At 37.5% G+C, this 15,630-nt stretch overlaps 1 protein-coding gene across 1 annotated transcript in view; it reads right to left on the reverse strand.

Annotated features, from left to right (window-relative positions):
- The window catches only part of pcsk1 (proprotein convertase subtilisin/kexin type 1), a 74,696-nt gene that overhangs the window by 22,724 nt on the left and 36,342 nt on the right, over positions 1–15,630 (reverse strand). Inside the window, exons 8-10 of the mRNA XM_060841398.1 lie at positions 14,780–14,992; positions 9,648–9,748; positions 2,232–2,465 (exon numbers count right to left, since the gene is read on the reverse strand). Of these exons, the coding sequence (XP_060697381.1) occupies positions 2,232–2,465; positions 9,648–9,748; positions 14,780–14,992 (548 nt within the window). The remainder of the gene's footprint in view (positions 1–2,231; positions 2,466–9,647; positions 9,749–14,779; positions 14,993–15,630) is intronic.

Below are 15,630 nucleotides of genomic sequence, written 5' to 3' on the forward strand. Positions count from 1 at the left end.
CACTAACCCTTGGAAACATTGCCCTTGAGTTTTCACTCCAGGAGTATGAGGGGTCATTGGGTGTGGTACGGACGTGGAGTGGAATACATGTGTAACATCTGTTTAAGTTACTTTTCAAATGGTTCCTGCAATCAACAACACATTTGAGGGCTGTGAACCAAGAACTTTTAAGAATCTGACTCAATTTCATAAAAATTGTTGAGGGCAGGAAGATTTCTGCCTTCCACAATGAAATTGACCACATCAGGAGCACAGAACCTACATCCTTTACACATACCAGCGGAAATTACAGGTGCCCTGGAATAGTACCATCCATGATTTTTAATGGCCCATGACATATCCCCAACTCCATAACAAATCTGGCCTTTAATCTTTCCTGTCTTCCTATCACATACATTCTCTTTCATGCTTTGCTCTATTCTCCTTTTCCCACACTTGTTTTTGCTTAGAACCTGTAGCGCCAGGATATAATCTGAACCGTTAACTTTGTTTCTTCTCCACAGCTGCTGCCTGATCCGTTGAATATTTCCAGCAGTTTCTGGTTTTATTTCAGATTTATAGCTTCTGCAGTATTTTCCTCTAACATCTACTTAGTGTCAAAGTTTGTTTGAGATTGTTCCTGTAAAATACATTGTTATTGTTTTTGTTATTAGCACTTTCCTAAGCAGCTTCATTAAAATGAAAAGTTGGTTACCACATTTACAGGCAGAATCCTCCATATAATTAATTAATAATTAACAGAATTAAGGGCAGGTATCAAATGGCGTCCTTGTTAGCAATATGTACATCCCATGAACATATTTAAAAAGCAGCAGTCAATCATAATGAAAGTAACTGGGTTCCTGTTCATCTCTGAGAATTTTACTGTGAAATGGGAATGTGAGGAAACAGTGATCACAACTTTCACTTTTTCTAAGAGGATAAAATAGTTAGTATTGGATCAGCCATCTGTTAAGCTTTATTCAATGATGCCATTCCCCTTCACTGATAGTTAATCAAACTCCATTGTGGTGTCATCTTGTCATGAGAGATTGAGTAGAGTTAATTATTATTTTTAGGAATCTAGAAACAGAGAAAATTTTAAGACAGCCAGAGAAAGTAAATGCTGTGAAGCTGTTTTCCTTCACTTTAGAGCATTGAACCAAGAGTCAAAGACTCAGAATAAAAAAAATCAGCTATTCAGTACTGAGATGTTGGGAAATTTCTTTACTCAGAGGATTGTGAATCATTGGAATTCTCTACCACTGACTGCGTACTGTGCATCAATTCAAGGCTGTGATTGACAGATGCTTGGGCACCATGAAATAATAGGATAGTGCGAGAAAGGTGACTTATTGTAGAAGTGCAACCCCCATAGTTTCATTACAGGAGTAATCTTGACGAGAATTGCACACCCTGCTGCTAACTCTAATATTCTTAGAATCTCTATCGATGAGTGCAAACATTATAGCAATGCAATACAGTTAAATCACTTAACCTTTAATCAATAAAACAGCTAAAACCTATTCTCACTACTTAATTTTCCATTCCCATATCAGCCAACATTACGGACTTTCTCATTGATGTTATTAAATTGATTACTGATTGTTGTTGAATTGCAAGCACTTTTTTGTACTGCGGACCTAAATTCACTTCATACCAGTTTCAAACAGTACAAATTAATTTACTTGACAATCCAAACCTTCGACAAGGAGGGATTTTCAATCTAATTAGACTTGTTTGGAGTGAAATGGAGATTTAACAGATGGATGGATAATGTTTCAAGCTGTTATGTAGAATACTATTACAGATCATTTTTAATGTTAGATAACTGATCATAACCCTGATTTATTTTCTCTTTCTCTCAGTAGCTATTAACAAATATCAATGAAAGATAAACACTTTGTCTGGGTTATAATCATAGCTGGAACAAAAATGATGATTGCTAAAATATAAACATGCCTAGTTGATTATTTACTTTATTTCCATACTTTGCTCTCTGAATTGTAATTTAAATCTATAGGGCCACAATGTACAGTACCAATATAGTAGAATAGATAGTCTGGAGCAGCATGTGAAGCTACTTCTTTATATTTTCCTCTAACATTCGAGTTTTATTGATGGTTATCTGAACTCTTCAAAATCAGGATTATTAAACTTTGAAGTTAAGAATAAAGTATGGTAACTGAAAATATATTAAGTTTTATAACACTGAAATGTTAGGAATGCAATAAAACAATATAATTACTAACCTGGATTCAAAACTATTATCTTTGACAATGCATTGTTTCTTCTCTGGCACTCCCTTCCAGGTTTTAGGATCTGCCATATCAACCAGCGCCTTGGCATTGAGCAAGCCAAACCCAAATCGACTGTTCACCATTAGGCCGGCTCCATTCTTTTTCCAGCCTAGGTTGTTGGCCAGTGGATCATATTCAGAAGTCCAGACAATTAAATGTTGCAATTCCCTCCATGTAAGATTTGGGCTTTTGAAAAAGCAATAACATAACTTGCTAAGTCAGGCATTAATTAATTTTTAGTACCATTGTAAAAAAGCATTATTGTAACTTAACTTAAAGTTGTCCATTTTACCATGCTTCTATTAAGCCAACCTCTGCTCAGCACCTTTCTGCATCATTATTGATGGAATTTGCTGCTGATACAGACTCTATAATGCACAATATAACTGCTATGTCGACCCAATTATATCTATAAAATTACATGCTACTCTTTTGAAGTTTTGTTTCGATTTATCAAGTGCTGTAAGCTTAGTATCCTCGTAGATTAAGACATCGACTACAGAACAGTAAACAATACGTCAAATTCTATTTTTATACATAGACAAAAAAGAGTTTTGTAACTATAATTCAACATATATAATTTTTCAAAACTTTAAAATAAGAATATCTTAACTATGCTTAAATGAACAATCAAGTTGCAATTCAACTCAGTCTACAGTTTAACCACATAAGTACAAAACTTTACCTTGTGTCTTGTTTATACGAATATGCAAATATTGCGACAAACATTACACAAATCAGTAACATTTTGATCTTAACCTGTAATTATGATTTTGAGGTAGCTAACTATATGAAAACAAAAGCAGGCTAAGACTGCTTTCACACAGTTCATAGTAAAATTAAATGTAATGTACCACAGCTAACATAATGGAAATTTCATTTCACTTTATTGCAACTTTAAAGCTAAGTATTATACACTAACACTTAATGTCCAGATAAAATGAGCAGCTAGTATATGGTATGGATGATGGCATATTTAATACTGATAGCACCATTCAAACTCTAGGGGGGATAGTAACAGTCTCACTTGATGCAGCCAGTCAATGCCTAGCACTTCTGTGGCATGAATGTTTTTACTTCATTCTTTCATTGAATGCAGGTTTCTCAAACAAGTCTGGCATTTTTACCTTTCCCTAATTGACCTCGAGTAACATGCTAGGCCATTGGACTGAACAACTGAGAGTCTACTGTATTGCTGTGGGTCTGGAGTCATATCCAGACCAGCCCAGGTAAGGATGACAGATTTCCTTTCCTGAAATATTTTAGTGAACCAGAGAGATACATAGAATATTTTTAAAATATTTTTACAATCACCACTGATGAGACTAGCTTTCAACTCCAGAATTAATTAACAAAAATTGAATCCACCAGCTATTGTGTTGGACTTGAATCCATTTCCCCAGAAATTTAACTTGGGCATGCAGATTACTAGTCCATGACATTGCCACAACATCACCATCTCCCTACAAATGATGCTATTTGCCCCTTATCAGCCCAAGTGTGAATACTGTCTAGGTCCTGCAGCATGCTGCAAAATTTGTGAAGTCTTGAATTTCTGAACCTTGTGCGATATTAAACATCTCCACCTCTGATCTTTTGATGGAGGAAGGCCATTGATGAAGCAACTGAAAAAGGTTAGATAGGCCTCAGGAACTCCTGCAGTTCATGTCCTATACTGAGACTGGTCACCCAATTGTAGTACACTCAGTGTTAAATATAGAGTTTCTGTCTTCATCATTTCCAGTACCTAAATCAATGCTGAGTGATGTGTCTTGTTTTCTTCTTTTTCAGATTTCCTGTAATAGTTTGCTGAATCTGAGTGACTTGCTCAGCTATTTCAGTGGGCAGTTACAAATCAGCTACACTGTGTCAGCCTGGAGGCACACACAGGCCCGATCAGAGAAGGATGGTGACACAATTCCTTTCTGAAGAAGTCATACCAGACTCAACGCATTAACTATCTTTCTTTGCCAGATCTGCCAAGTTTCTCCAGTATTCTCTATGTTTATTAAAACACATTGGAGGCTGAGTTTAGCTTGCAGTCATCATTGAGAAGCTACCTTTCACCTCTCCCCAAATAAGCGTGGGTATGAACCCACCAGTGACTCTGTCAAAGTATGCATGGTTAGGAATTTGTGAATGCCTGCCTCTACAGGCTTCCATTGAATATGACAGCCTAAAATAACAATGTGAACATTCTTGAGAATATGCTCATGACCAGTATAGCTGTGGATGCTCTACAATCAATTCTAGTGGAGACAAGTGTTCATCTTGTCCTGGGATGATTATGGTGCCTACCTATTGTTTAACATGATTCAAATAATTTTACATGCACTGATTGAAAGTAAGCTCACTTAGATCAATAGTATGATTCAACAATTGCAGTAAGAAAGCTATACTTGAAGGAACTACATGTAGGAAGAAAGCTGAATCATTGCAGCCGAATTTCCCAACCTCCATTCTTGACAAATGTGACCCCTTACCAAACCACTCCTTGCATCCAGGATAAATCATTAGGATAGTCACAACTTTCTTCAGACAATACATTTTTTTGTAACTCATTGTGTGCTTTTTCTTAAAAACAAATGACAAATGAGCATCATCTGTAGCTGCGTTAGTGATTGATTCATGTATGGATGATAACTATTAATGTTACAGTGACTGCTCCCTGAATCCTCAGGAACACTGGACTCTCTGTGAATGAATCAGAGGGAATATTATTTGCGCCTAAACTCATATGAATTATGTTTTCATACCTTATGCGATAAACTAGGCAATATTAATCTGCTTAGTCAGCAAACCTATAAGATGGCTCAGATGATTAGTATGAAATGTACCAGGTGGTCTGTGCAATAATTTAATTTTTCCAAGTACTAGAGCCTTTCAGAACCATTTCCCTCATCTGCTGCCTAAAATGTCACCAGGAATAGTATGCCATCAATGTGTATCTTTGTTTTTCAATGAGCTGCAACTCAGGTCTTTTAAAATAACAAATGCACCAATTAAGAAGAGAGGCTGATGATTTATATTCATTCAATTTAACTGCTTGAAAAGTTCCTTAATTCCTCAGGCTCATCTTGATGCAGTTTGCCCTTTGAAAGTTATATAACTATTTCTGGTGACTATTTCCTAGGTCCTCACAGCTGTCAGCCTTAGGATGAACCATTTGGTGACAACTACTTGCATTACATCTCCAACATCTGTTTAACAAAAGACCTTTAATCAGGATTCCAGTGTCTCAGCTCATATGAGTTTCTCCATGTTTTTCTGATTCCATTTTGAAGATTTTCCATACTCTACATAAGATGAACATTTTTATTTATGTTGGCTGTGTGACAACCTATCTGCTTGAAAATTTAAAAGGACAATAATTCTTAGTGAGTCACAATTTGCTGATTGTCCTTTGTTCCTATTTGCAACCTTGTACTGCATAAAATTGTTTGCAGGAATTGTCATATATATATATTTGAGGATTAAATTCCTTACAATTATTGTAATGTCAGAAGAATTTTCTATTCACAAACAAAATGAAAGAGCTGAATATCAAATAACCAGTGCTGTAGCGAGGGTTTTAAACTAAGGGTGGGGGGGGGGGGGAGGTGTAAAAAAAAGCAAGACAGTTTTTGGTAGAATTACAGGATAGCTGTTTGGATAATAATGCCCAGAATGGGACACGAAGGGACAAAGTATACCAACATAGAAAAACAGCAGAAAATAGGGTCAAAAGAGAAAAAAAAAGAAAAAATGGCAAAACTAATGGCAGTTTCCCTGACCACACGTAGGATTCAGACAAAACAGATGAATTAGGTTAATGTGTCAGATCTTATAACTATTATGGGGGTACTGTGACAAGGAGATCAATGTTGGGAACTAAATATTTAACGGAATGTAACTTTTGCAAAGGACAATCAGGAAGGAAAGGGTGGTGGGGTAGCGTTGCTAGTACAGCAAGAAGTATTCTGAAATAGAAGGTGTGGAATCCATATGAGTGGAGTCAAAAATAAAAAGGCAAAGAAGATCTTGTTAGAGGTAGTCTATAGGTTACACCATCACCCCCACCTCCCCCCCCCCACCCCCCTCTCCCCACAACAGTAGCTATATGGGGGCAGAGATTAAATCAGGAGATAATGAGGTCATATAACAAATGCAGTACGTTAATCATGGAAGAGATTAATTTTCATGTGGATTAGGATAGTCAGGGTGGCAGGGGAAACCAGAGGGAAGACTTCATAGAGGGTATCCAGGTCAGTTTCCCATAATAATATGATGTGGATTCAACCAAGGATCAGGCTATTTTGGATCTGGTGATGTGTTAAAAAAAAAAGCAGGTTTAATGCATGACATTAGAGTAAAAAATCCCCTTTGGAAACAGTGACAATGGTATAATTTAGCATTCAGTTTGAGATGGAGGAACTGGACTCAGAAACAACTGTGCTCAACTTAAATAAACACATTTATAAAGGAATGAGGGTAGAGCTGGCTGGAGTGGACTGGAAAAGGAGTTTAGCAGTAAAGACAGTTGAGGAATGATAACAGGCTTTTAGGAGAAGAAGTCCATGGCTTACAGCCAAGATATATTTCACTGAGGAGGAAGGATTTTAGGGAGAAAATAAACTAACCATGGTTAAACAGGAAAGTTAAGAATAGCATAAAATTGAAAGAAAAAACATACAATGTGGCAAAGGGAGTAGTGTCTAAAAGTTCAGAAATGTTTCTGAAATTCTACAAGACTATACTAGTCAGACCACAGCTAGAATACTGTGAACAGATTTGGGCCCCTAATCTAAGGAAAAATATATTGACATTGGAGGAAGTCCAGAGAAGGTTCACTAGGAGGGATTGGCTTGTGAAGGGAGGTTGGGTAAATTTGGCCTATACTTGTTGGAATATAGACGGATGTGAGGTAACCTTATTGAAACACACAAGATTCTTAGGGAACTTAGCAAGGTCAAACATTTGTTGCTCATTGTAGGCGATTCAAGGTCCAGAGGGCAGAATCTTAGAAAAAGATGGAGATGATGCAGAATTTCTTTTCAGAGGGTAGTGAATCTATGGAATTCTTTACTGCAGAGGGATGTAGAGTTTGGGTCATTAAGTATATTGAAAATCTGTCTGTTTCACTTTTTAATCAGTAAGAGAATCAAAGGGTATGGAAAAATGGCAGCAAAATAGGGATTGAGAATTATCAGATCAGCCAGGATCTTGTTGAACAGAGGAGTGAATTCGATGGGCTGAATGGCCTACTTCTGCTCTTGTTTTATGAACTTACACACTCGTATAGTACTGAGGGTGGAGCTGTTGACCGAATTAAGGGGAAAAGTAAGACCCAGGCTTTTCTTGCAGATGGATATAAGAGAAGACATGACTTGCTGAGCTCCTCCATCATTTTCTGTGTTTGTTTTGGACATCCCAAAATCACACTGTTTTTGATTTTATTTGCCTTATTAATTATTTACTCTATCCCCATGACATCTCTCATGCCCCATTGTATCACACACCATTTTGGGAACAACTCATCATTGGCAAAATATTCTCAGACTGATTACCATCTCTGGCTCAAGTGCCATCTTTCAAAGATGATTGTGCACCCAGACTAGCATCATTAAACTAGTGCTGTGCAATTTCTGGTATTTGCCCTAGACATAGCAGGCAAAGAAAAATTGGCACTCTGCTTTGTGGGCAGAGATCTGAAGCTGCTGCTTCATGGGGTGGAGACAAATCACCACCAGACCATGCCAGCCATTTCTAAGGTTGCCATCCATGTCTGCAGTTTCAGCTGTCTGAAGGAATACGCTAGGCAGAAAAAAGTGGGTATTACAGATGCTGGAGATTAGAGTCAAAATTAGAGTGGTGCTGGAAAAGCACAGCAGGTCAGGCAGCATCTGAGGAGCAGGAAAATCCATGTTTTGGGAAAAAGCCCTTCCTAAAGAAGAGCTTTTGAAGGAATACATTGCAATGCCACCTGAAGGTAAATGATGATCTCCACTTCACCAATGTAAGTCCCACTATCTACACTCTGATACCTCATACTCACTGTAACTCTGCTACTATAACCAATGAGGCTCATGCTGTTCGACACTCACTATGGCAACATCTTCTCTCTGCCGCACTGTCACCCACTCTACATCTCACATCACTACTATCCCTGCATGCCCTCACTCACTGGGGATATGTCCCTGCCCGAACCAAAAATGACAGCTTTGCCACTCACTTTCGTCTCTCTTAACACCTGCCCCTCTCTCATTCCAGCCAGAAAACAGACACAACAGGGCAGAAAAATCAAAACAGGTGGTGGGCTGCCCGGCATTCAGTTCCTCATCCTTATCTGAATAGAAGTTTGACTCTGACTGCCCCTACTTGTTGACTGTTGGTGTCCAAACCTATAGAGTGGTGTCAAACTCTGCACTTGACTCTATGGTTTAACAGACTGTTGTGCCAGGACTTACTTAGCGAAGGCTAACTCCCTTGACTTGACAGTGGACAGCTGGCAATCACAACTAAGCTTCTTGGCTTTAAGACTGCATTCAAGAACAATCAAGATAGAAATAAGGCGAGCATAGTTTTACAGGCTGGGGGATTAAGGCAAAGCAATGTAAGGCAGGGATGTTGTGACAATCTAGATAGACCCAGAGTGACTGTGTACTATGACAGCAAATGAAGAGCACAAAGATACAGCTTGGACCAGTCAATGAGCTGGCTACATGTCCCTGAGCCTCCAGTGTTCTTGCTGCACTATTACAGTGATGGTGGCTGGTATAGCCCCAGGTGCAGAATTGAAATGCAGAAGCATCCTGGAGGTGGATTGGATATGTGCCATGAGAGTTCTTGGAAAATGGCAAATGTCAGCTGCCAATGTCCATGCACATGAGGTGTGTGCTGCTAGTGCCCATAGACTGTGCCCTGAAATATTGGTGCCCAAAGTCCAACATAGAGGTCCTTCACAGCAAGCAGTGAACTGAATGCCAGGTACCCACTCTGATTTTCATGTTGAGAATTCTTGATGTTTGGCTTGTTTGGAGCATTTGGTATGATGGGATGTTGAATATTAATGAGGCAAGTTGTTGTATTAATAAGGCAGCTAACAAGCAATAATCCCACTCAGCAGTTGTATAAAAGATATAGCGTATTGCTCGCAATATCGAGATAGACCTTGCCAATTTCAATCAATGTCTCAAATACATACTTACAAAGCATTGAATTCATTCTTATGTACCTGTTCAATGTATCAAATATGTGCCACATCACATACTTTGTGGGAACTACCTTTCATAAGGACAATAATGCAGTGTAAATTCGTTAGCTGTGGATTAACTAGTTTCACTGTCCACTAACCATCCATTTCAAAGGAATTATTCTAGTTTAACGTACTTTTCTTCAAGAGCAAGAGCAATAATGCCTGCAGCCAATGGGGCTGATGCTGATGTGCCAGTGTGAGTCTCTGTGCAGTCGTTGTGAAGATCGGCACTTGTCTGGAAAATGAAAAGAAATAAAGTTATACTGCTGCTAATCTTTGCTACATTTTGAATAAATTGCACAATATGCACAAGCTGGAGAATATTCACAAATTTATCAAACCTCAATGAACTGAAAATTGTAAAACACTATTGCTCTCAAAATATTATCATTTATATCTTGACAGGTTGTAGTGATTAACATTGTTTATCAGGGATTGAGATTTGAGCTTCAGCATGGTCAGCCGCAGGAAACCATTTCTTATGAGGTGATCTGCAATTAAACATTCACGCATATTAAATGTCTGCTCTTCAATAATGTTTATTGATTTTTGTTTAAGAAAAGAGACCAACATATTTTGGTTAAACTTATTTGTATTGTGCATGAAAATCTTGTGCCTTTCTTTAAGAAAGACTGCAAGGAGAAGCTTGGAAACTATAGTCTGACATTGGTGGTGGATAAATTGCTTTAAGTGACTCTGAAAGATAGGGTTTATATACATCTGAAGAGGGAAGAACTGATTAAGGATAGTCAGCAAGACTTTGTGCAAGGGAAATTGTGTCTCACAAACTTGATTGAGTTTTTTTTTCAGGATGTAACCAAAAAGATTAATGGGCGCAGAGAATGGACCTTAGTAAAACCTTTGACAAAGTTCCACATGTTAGGCTAATTAGTAAAGTTAGATCACATGAGGTTCAAGGTGAGCTTGCCAATTGGAAATTGGCTTGTCAGTAGAAGACAGAGAATGGTGGAGGAGGGTTGATTTTTGGACTGGAGGTCTGTGACCACAGTGTTCCACAGGGATTGGTACTGGGTCCACTTTTGCTTGTCGTTTAGATAAACGATTTGGATGAGAATTTAAGAGGCGTGGTTGGTAAGTTTGCAGATGACAGCAAAATCAGTGGTATATTAAACAGTGAAGAGGGTTTTCTGAGATTACAAAGAGATCTTGATCAATTGGGTCAATGGGATGAAAATTGGCAGATAGAGTTTATTTTGGATAAATGTGAAGTTTTGCATTTTGGTAAAATAAACAATTAATGACAGGACCCTGGATGATGGTATAGAAAAGAGATACGTAGTGGTTCAGAGACATAATTCTTTGAAATTTGAGCCACGTGTAGAGTGGGCAGTTAAGAAGGCATTTAAGACACTTGCCTTCATTTCTCAGACCTTTGAGAATAGGAGTTGAGATGTCATGTTAAGATTGTGCAGGACATTTGTGAAGCCTCTTCTGGAGCACTGTGCAGTGTTCTGGTCACCCTGCTATAGGAAGGATATTATTAAATTGGCGAGGTTTCAGAAAGGATTTACCAAGATGCTGATGGCAATGGAGGGTTTGATTTAAAAAATGGGATGAGACATTTTTGCACTGGAGCATGGCAGCTTGAGGGGTGACTTTATAAAGATTTATAAAATCATGAGGGGCGTAGATAAGGTGAATTGTAAGGGTCTTTTCTCTAGGGTGAGGGAGTTCAAAATTAGGGGGCATATTTTTAAAGTGAGAGGAGGAAGATTGATAAAGGAGGGGCAACTTTTTTATCTAGAGAGTGGTTCGTATGTGAAATGATTGTCAGATGAAGTCATAGATGCAGGTACACTTACAAAATTTAAAAGACACTTGGTTAAGTCCACAAATAGGTAAAGTTTGGAAACATGGTCAGCGTGGACTAGTTGGACTGAAGGGTCTATTTCCATGCTGTCTGACTCCATGACTCTATCTTCTAAACTCTTAATTCTACATAAAAGACATCTAAATTACATTTATAATATTTATTTATATACATTTATATATACATATTTATACATTATATATACATTTATTTGTATAACTAATATTTCTGAAGTAAGTAAGAAGTTGAGACCTGTTTATAATAGGCAATGAGTGCACCTCCTGTATGTGTGTACCTCAAACAGCCTAATGGCCTCATTGGGCTCAGCAAAATTAACTTTTAGCCCTTAAAGAGTTTAGTATTTTAGATTAGATTAGATTACTTACAGTGTGGAAACAGGCCCTTCGGCCCAACAAGTCCACACCGACCCGCCGAAGCGCAACCCACCCATACCCCTACATTTACCCCTAGCACTACGGGCAATTTATAAGCCTGTCTTATGAGGTGTTTGAATAAGAAGTGTGCCTTGGACCTCTGGCTTGATAGTATGGGATTGCCTCAAAAAGTTTATTCAGTGCAAGCGGCACAATCATTGTGTTATCAGAATGTATTTACATATGATAGCCTTGCAATCTACACTTAACTAGCTTCACCTTCACTTCTGATAGTATATACGTATATTTGAACTTTTTAAAAAATCGTATTATCAAATTCTTAGAAGCCAAATTGAGAGAAAAAAATATTTCTGATATGAAACCTCCATTGGTAGCACCAAATTCTCTAGTTCCAGATCAGCACAGTCAAATACATGGCATACTCTAGAAAAGCAAATTTATTTTCTAAGGAAGTATACTTTGTGTCCTTTTTGAGTTAAAGATCCAACATGGTATTAAAGAAACAATAATTTTATGATCCAGATGTGAGACTACCTACATCCATTTCAGCAACTGTAAACATGATACCTTGATCCATTCCTTTGGACTGCGTTGGATTGGAACTGAAATCCCATGACAAAAGAACACAGCTTTGGCCACAATTGACATTCAAAGTTGGTACTCAATTTTTTAAATGCACTTTTTGTCCTAGTTTCTGTTCACATTTATTTGAAAACCACCAAATGCAAAATCTTCCTTGAATCAGAACAATTTAAGATTAAAATGTCATTGAAAAAATGTATAGTTTAAACAAGCTATTTGAACAAACATTGATGATTAGGTTGCAGTTGGAATAAAGCTGAGGGGTTCTGGATGAAGCTTGGTCACAACATGAAGTTGATTGGTCTATGGACTAGTGATAAGTTTTTGATGACAATGGCTTTTGCTAGCCAAACAACCATGTGTTTCCTTCTCAGGTAACTGAACAGCTTGGAGCTCAGAGCAAGACACAGAGAAGTAATCAGGTCTCTACCAGCACAAGAATTGTTACTGTTCTTGCAATCAAAATCCAGTTTAAATCTTATCTTTCCTTCAGAAGTTACTCTAATTTATGATGTTTTAAATTGATAAATTAGAAGCCTTTCACAAGTGAGTCAGTCACCCTTTGCCTCTTGCAAACCATTCAGAAAAGTAAGGCTGAGAAAAAAATTTCTGATCAACAAAAACCAACTCAACAGATCTTGTGAATAAAGGCAACTGAACTGCTTTGCCAGTGTTCCCTTCATTCATTTTTTCCCCTGCCTGTGCTAGAAAAGCTAGAGAAGTAAAGCTCTACAGGCACATGAATAAATTGATCATACAACTTGAAATGGATTCTGTAGATGTTTACTTCCACCTCAACAAATTCATTAGATATATCCATCTGTTCCCATAACATTCAGCCTTTTTCTCTAAACCACCCATTCAATCTAATCTAGAATAGTAGTGTAATTCTACTTCAATTACTATCCTTGGAAATATATGTCATAGCCTCAGAGCTGTTCAGAAGGAAATTTCTCCTATTTATTCTAAACCTCTTAAATTTAATTTACACCTCTCATTCTAAACCTCTCTGATTTTGTAAACAATGTGTTTCATTTATCCTGTCCTATATAAATTTTAAAGTCATCCATCACAACCCTGCCTTAGTATAATGGCACCCAGTTCGAATTGCTTTAAATCCATCTCCATGAGTGTCATATAAGGCTTTTGGTACCAACCACTGAAAGTTGTGTTTGGAGTAGCCCACTGCCATTAATCTTTCTTTCAAGATTCTTCTTTTTAAATCAACCTGATGACAGATAATACCTAGAGAGTTTGTGGGACTTGAACCCAGGCCTCCTAATCCAGAGGTAGGAACACTACCACTGCACCACACAAGACCTAAATCCATCTTCCTTTCTGTACTCACTTTAAACGTCTGGTTAATTATTATTGGTAGAAGATAGACCACCAGTCAGTCTTAACAAGGCGAAGCACTTACAGAATAGTTAATTGTAGGATAGTAATGGATACAAATAACATTAAATAAAAAGTTATAATTACAACAATCAGAAGCCAGGTGTATCACCTTCATCTCAGTCAGGACACCATGCTAGACTTCCTGCTTGTCCATCTGGATGATGTTATCATAATGGATGGAGTTTTAATGCAATTTCAACATGGTTGAATTTCTATTTGGGTGCAGGAACATGATCTTAAGAATCAGTTCTAGATATGGACTCCACCTGGATTGTGCAGTTATGTAGTGGTTTTAAATAAACTGCTGCTGTTTTTAAAGAAATTGTCAATGTAACGCCAGAGAACAGGTTTGCCAATGGGTGGCCCTCCAGCAGGAACAGAATTATAGGTGTATGAACCAAGGTGGAAGCTGCTGCTCTGAGATGGGGAGAGAGAGAGAGAGAAAGGGGATACCAGAATAGTCTTTCTTTACTTTTTAAAATTAAAAGAGCTGTTTGATCACTATCTCCACACGATGGGCAACCTTGTGATCATTATACCATATGGGGCATCTCTTTTGTTGTGGAAACTTATTCTATCCATCCCTTTTCAACTTGAGCCAACCACATGACTCTGGCCAGAGTCATGTGGACAGACCACATACTGGAATTTCCAGTCAAAGTGGGAACAGTGCCTTAATACATTTTTGTTTATATTAATTAGGTCTAAATTGATGACAAGCTGCAAACTGGTGAGTTGGCCTCCATGATCTGATCCAGCAGCTCAGAGAATGGCTGCGGCTCAGGATTGCATTCGCATATACTAACTGACAGCACTGACTGCCCCCAATTCCAACCCTGACCCACTTGAAAAATACAGCCTGATATTTGTATTTCTTCATACCAGGAAGAATACCAATGAATCTGCCTGCTAATATGTTCAAAGTCTTCATAGATTTCCTTCGATGCTTGAGTTGAAGTTTTATTAAGGTTTAATTAAATATATCATAAACTATATATGCAAATTTAGTTTAATCACTTCAAAATAAATAAACAGTGAGCTTCCTGTGGCAGATACTTACAATTCTTTGATCTGTGTAGTCTCCACTGCTGTAAGCTGTAGCCAGGGTGGAAGAACATTTTTCTGCATACCACGGAGAGAGCCCTTGCTGTGATGCACTGCTTATAGAAACTGTATAGATGCTATCTGTGTACCCATCACAGTCACAGTTATCACCTTGACGACCGCCATTCCCCGAAGCCCAGACAAAAACTGACCCTTTTCCTCCTCTACCCTGAAAATACATAATTTTAAATTGAATATCATTGACAAGTTGCGTATAATATAATTGAACAGAAGTAACTTATGATATTGAATGTTTCTGTATAATATTTCCTGTCTGCGTTAGTTTGTCAGAACAGCAATCTATATTAGATCGCCATGCAGTCTCATTATAGCTTTACATCTTCCTCCATTTCAATAATAATCCATTATTCACTTGAAAAATCATCTACTGATACCAGAATCTGTGACACAACCATTTCTTCTGATAAAATATTTTATGCTAAACAATCTACACAAAGAAATTTCCCTTTTTTTGTGGCATTTTAAATTGATGGCTTGTTGTCACTAAAATATCAACTAAAGGAACTAACATTTCTTTGTTAAGCTATCAAACTCATTCAATATTTTAAAAACTATTATAAAGTGTCCTCTTACCCTTCTCTGATCTTAATTAACAACATTATTTAAAATCTTCACAAAACCATCACTTTCTATATATTCTCTCCTGCATCCATTAGGGGTCCTACTTTATCTTTAAAATATTTATTTACTTTTCATATATTTCCAAAAGCCTGATAAAATGATCTGTTAAATTATTAAGATAATATAAATCTCTTTCTCTTGTTTGGACAATCACAACAGCACAAA

This window comes from Hemiscyllium ocellatum, chromosome 2, assembly GCF_020745735.1.
Source record: "Hemiscyllium ocellatum isolate sHemOce1 chromosome 2, sHemOce1.pat.X.cur, whole genome shotgun sequence".
NCBI classification, from domain to species: domain Eukaryota; kingdom Metazoa; phylum Chordata; class Chondrichthyes; order Orectolobiformes; family Hemiscylliidae; genus Hemiscyllium; species Hemiscyllium ocellatum.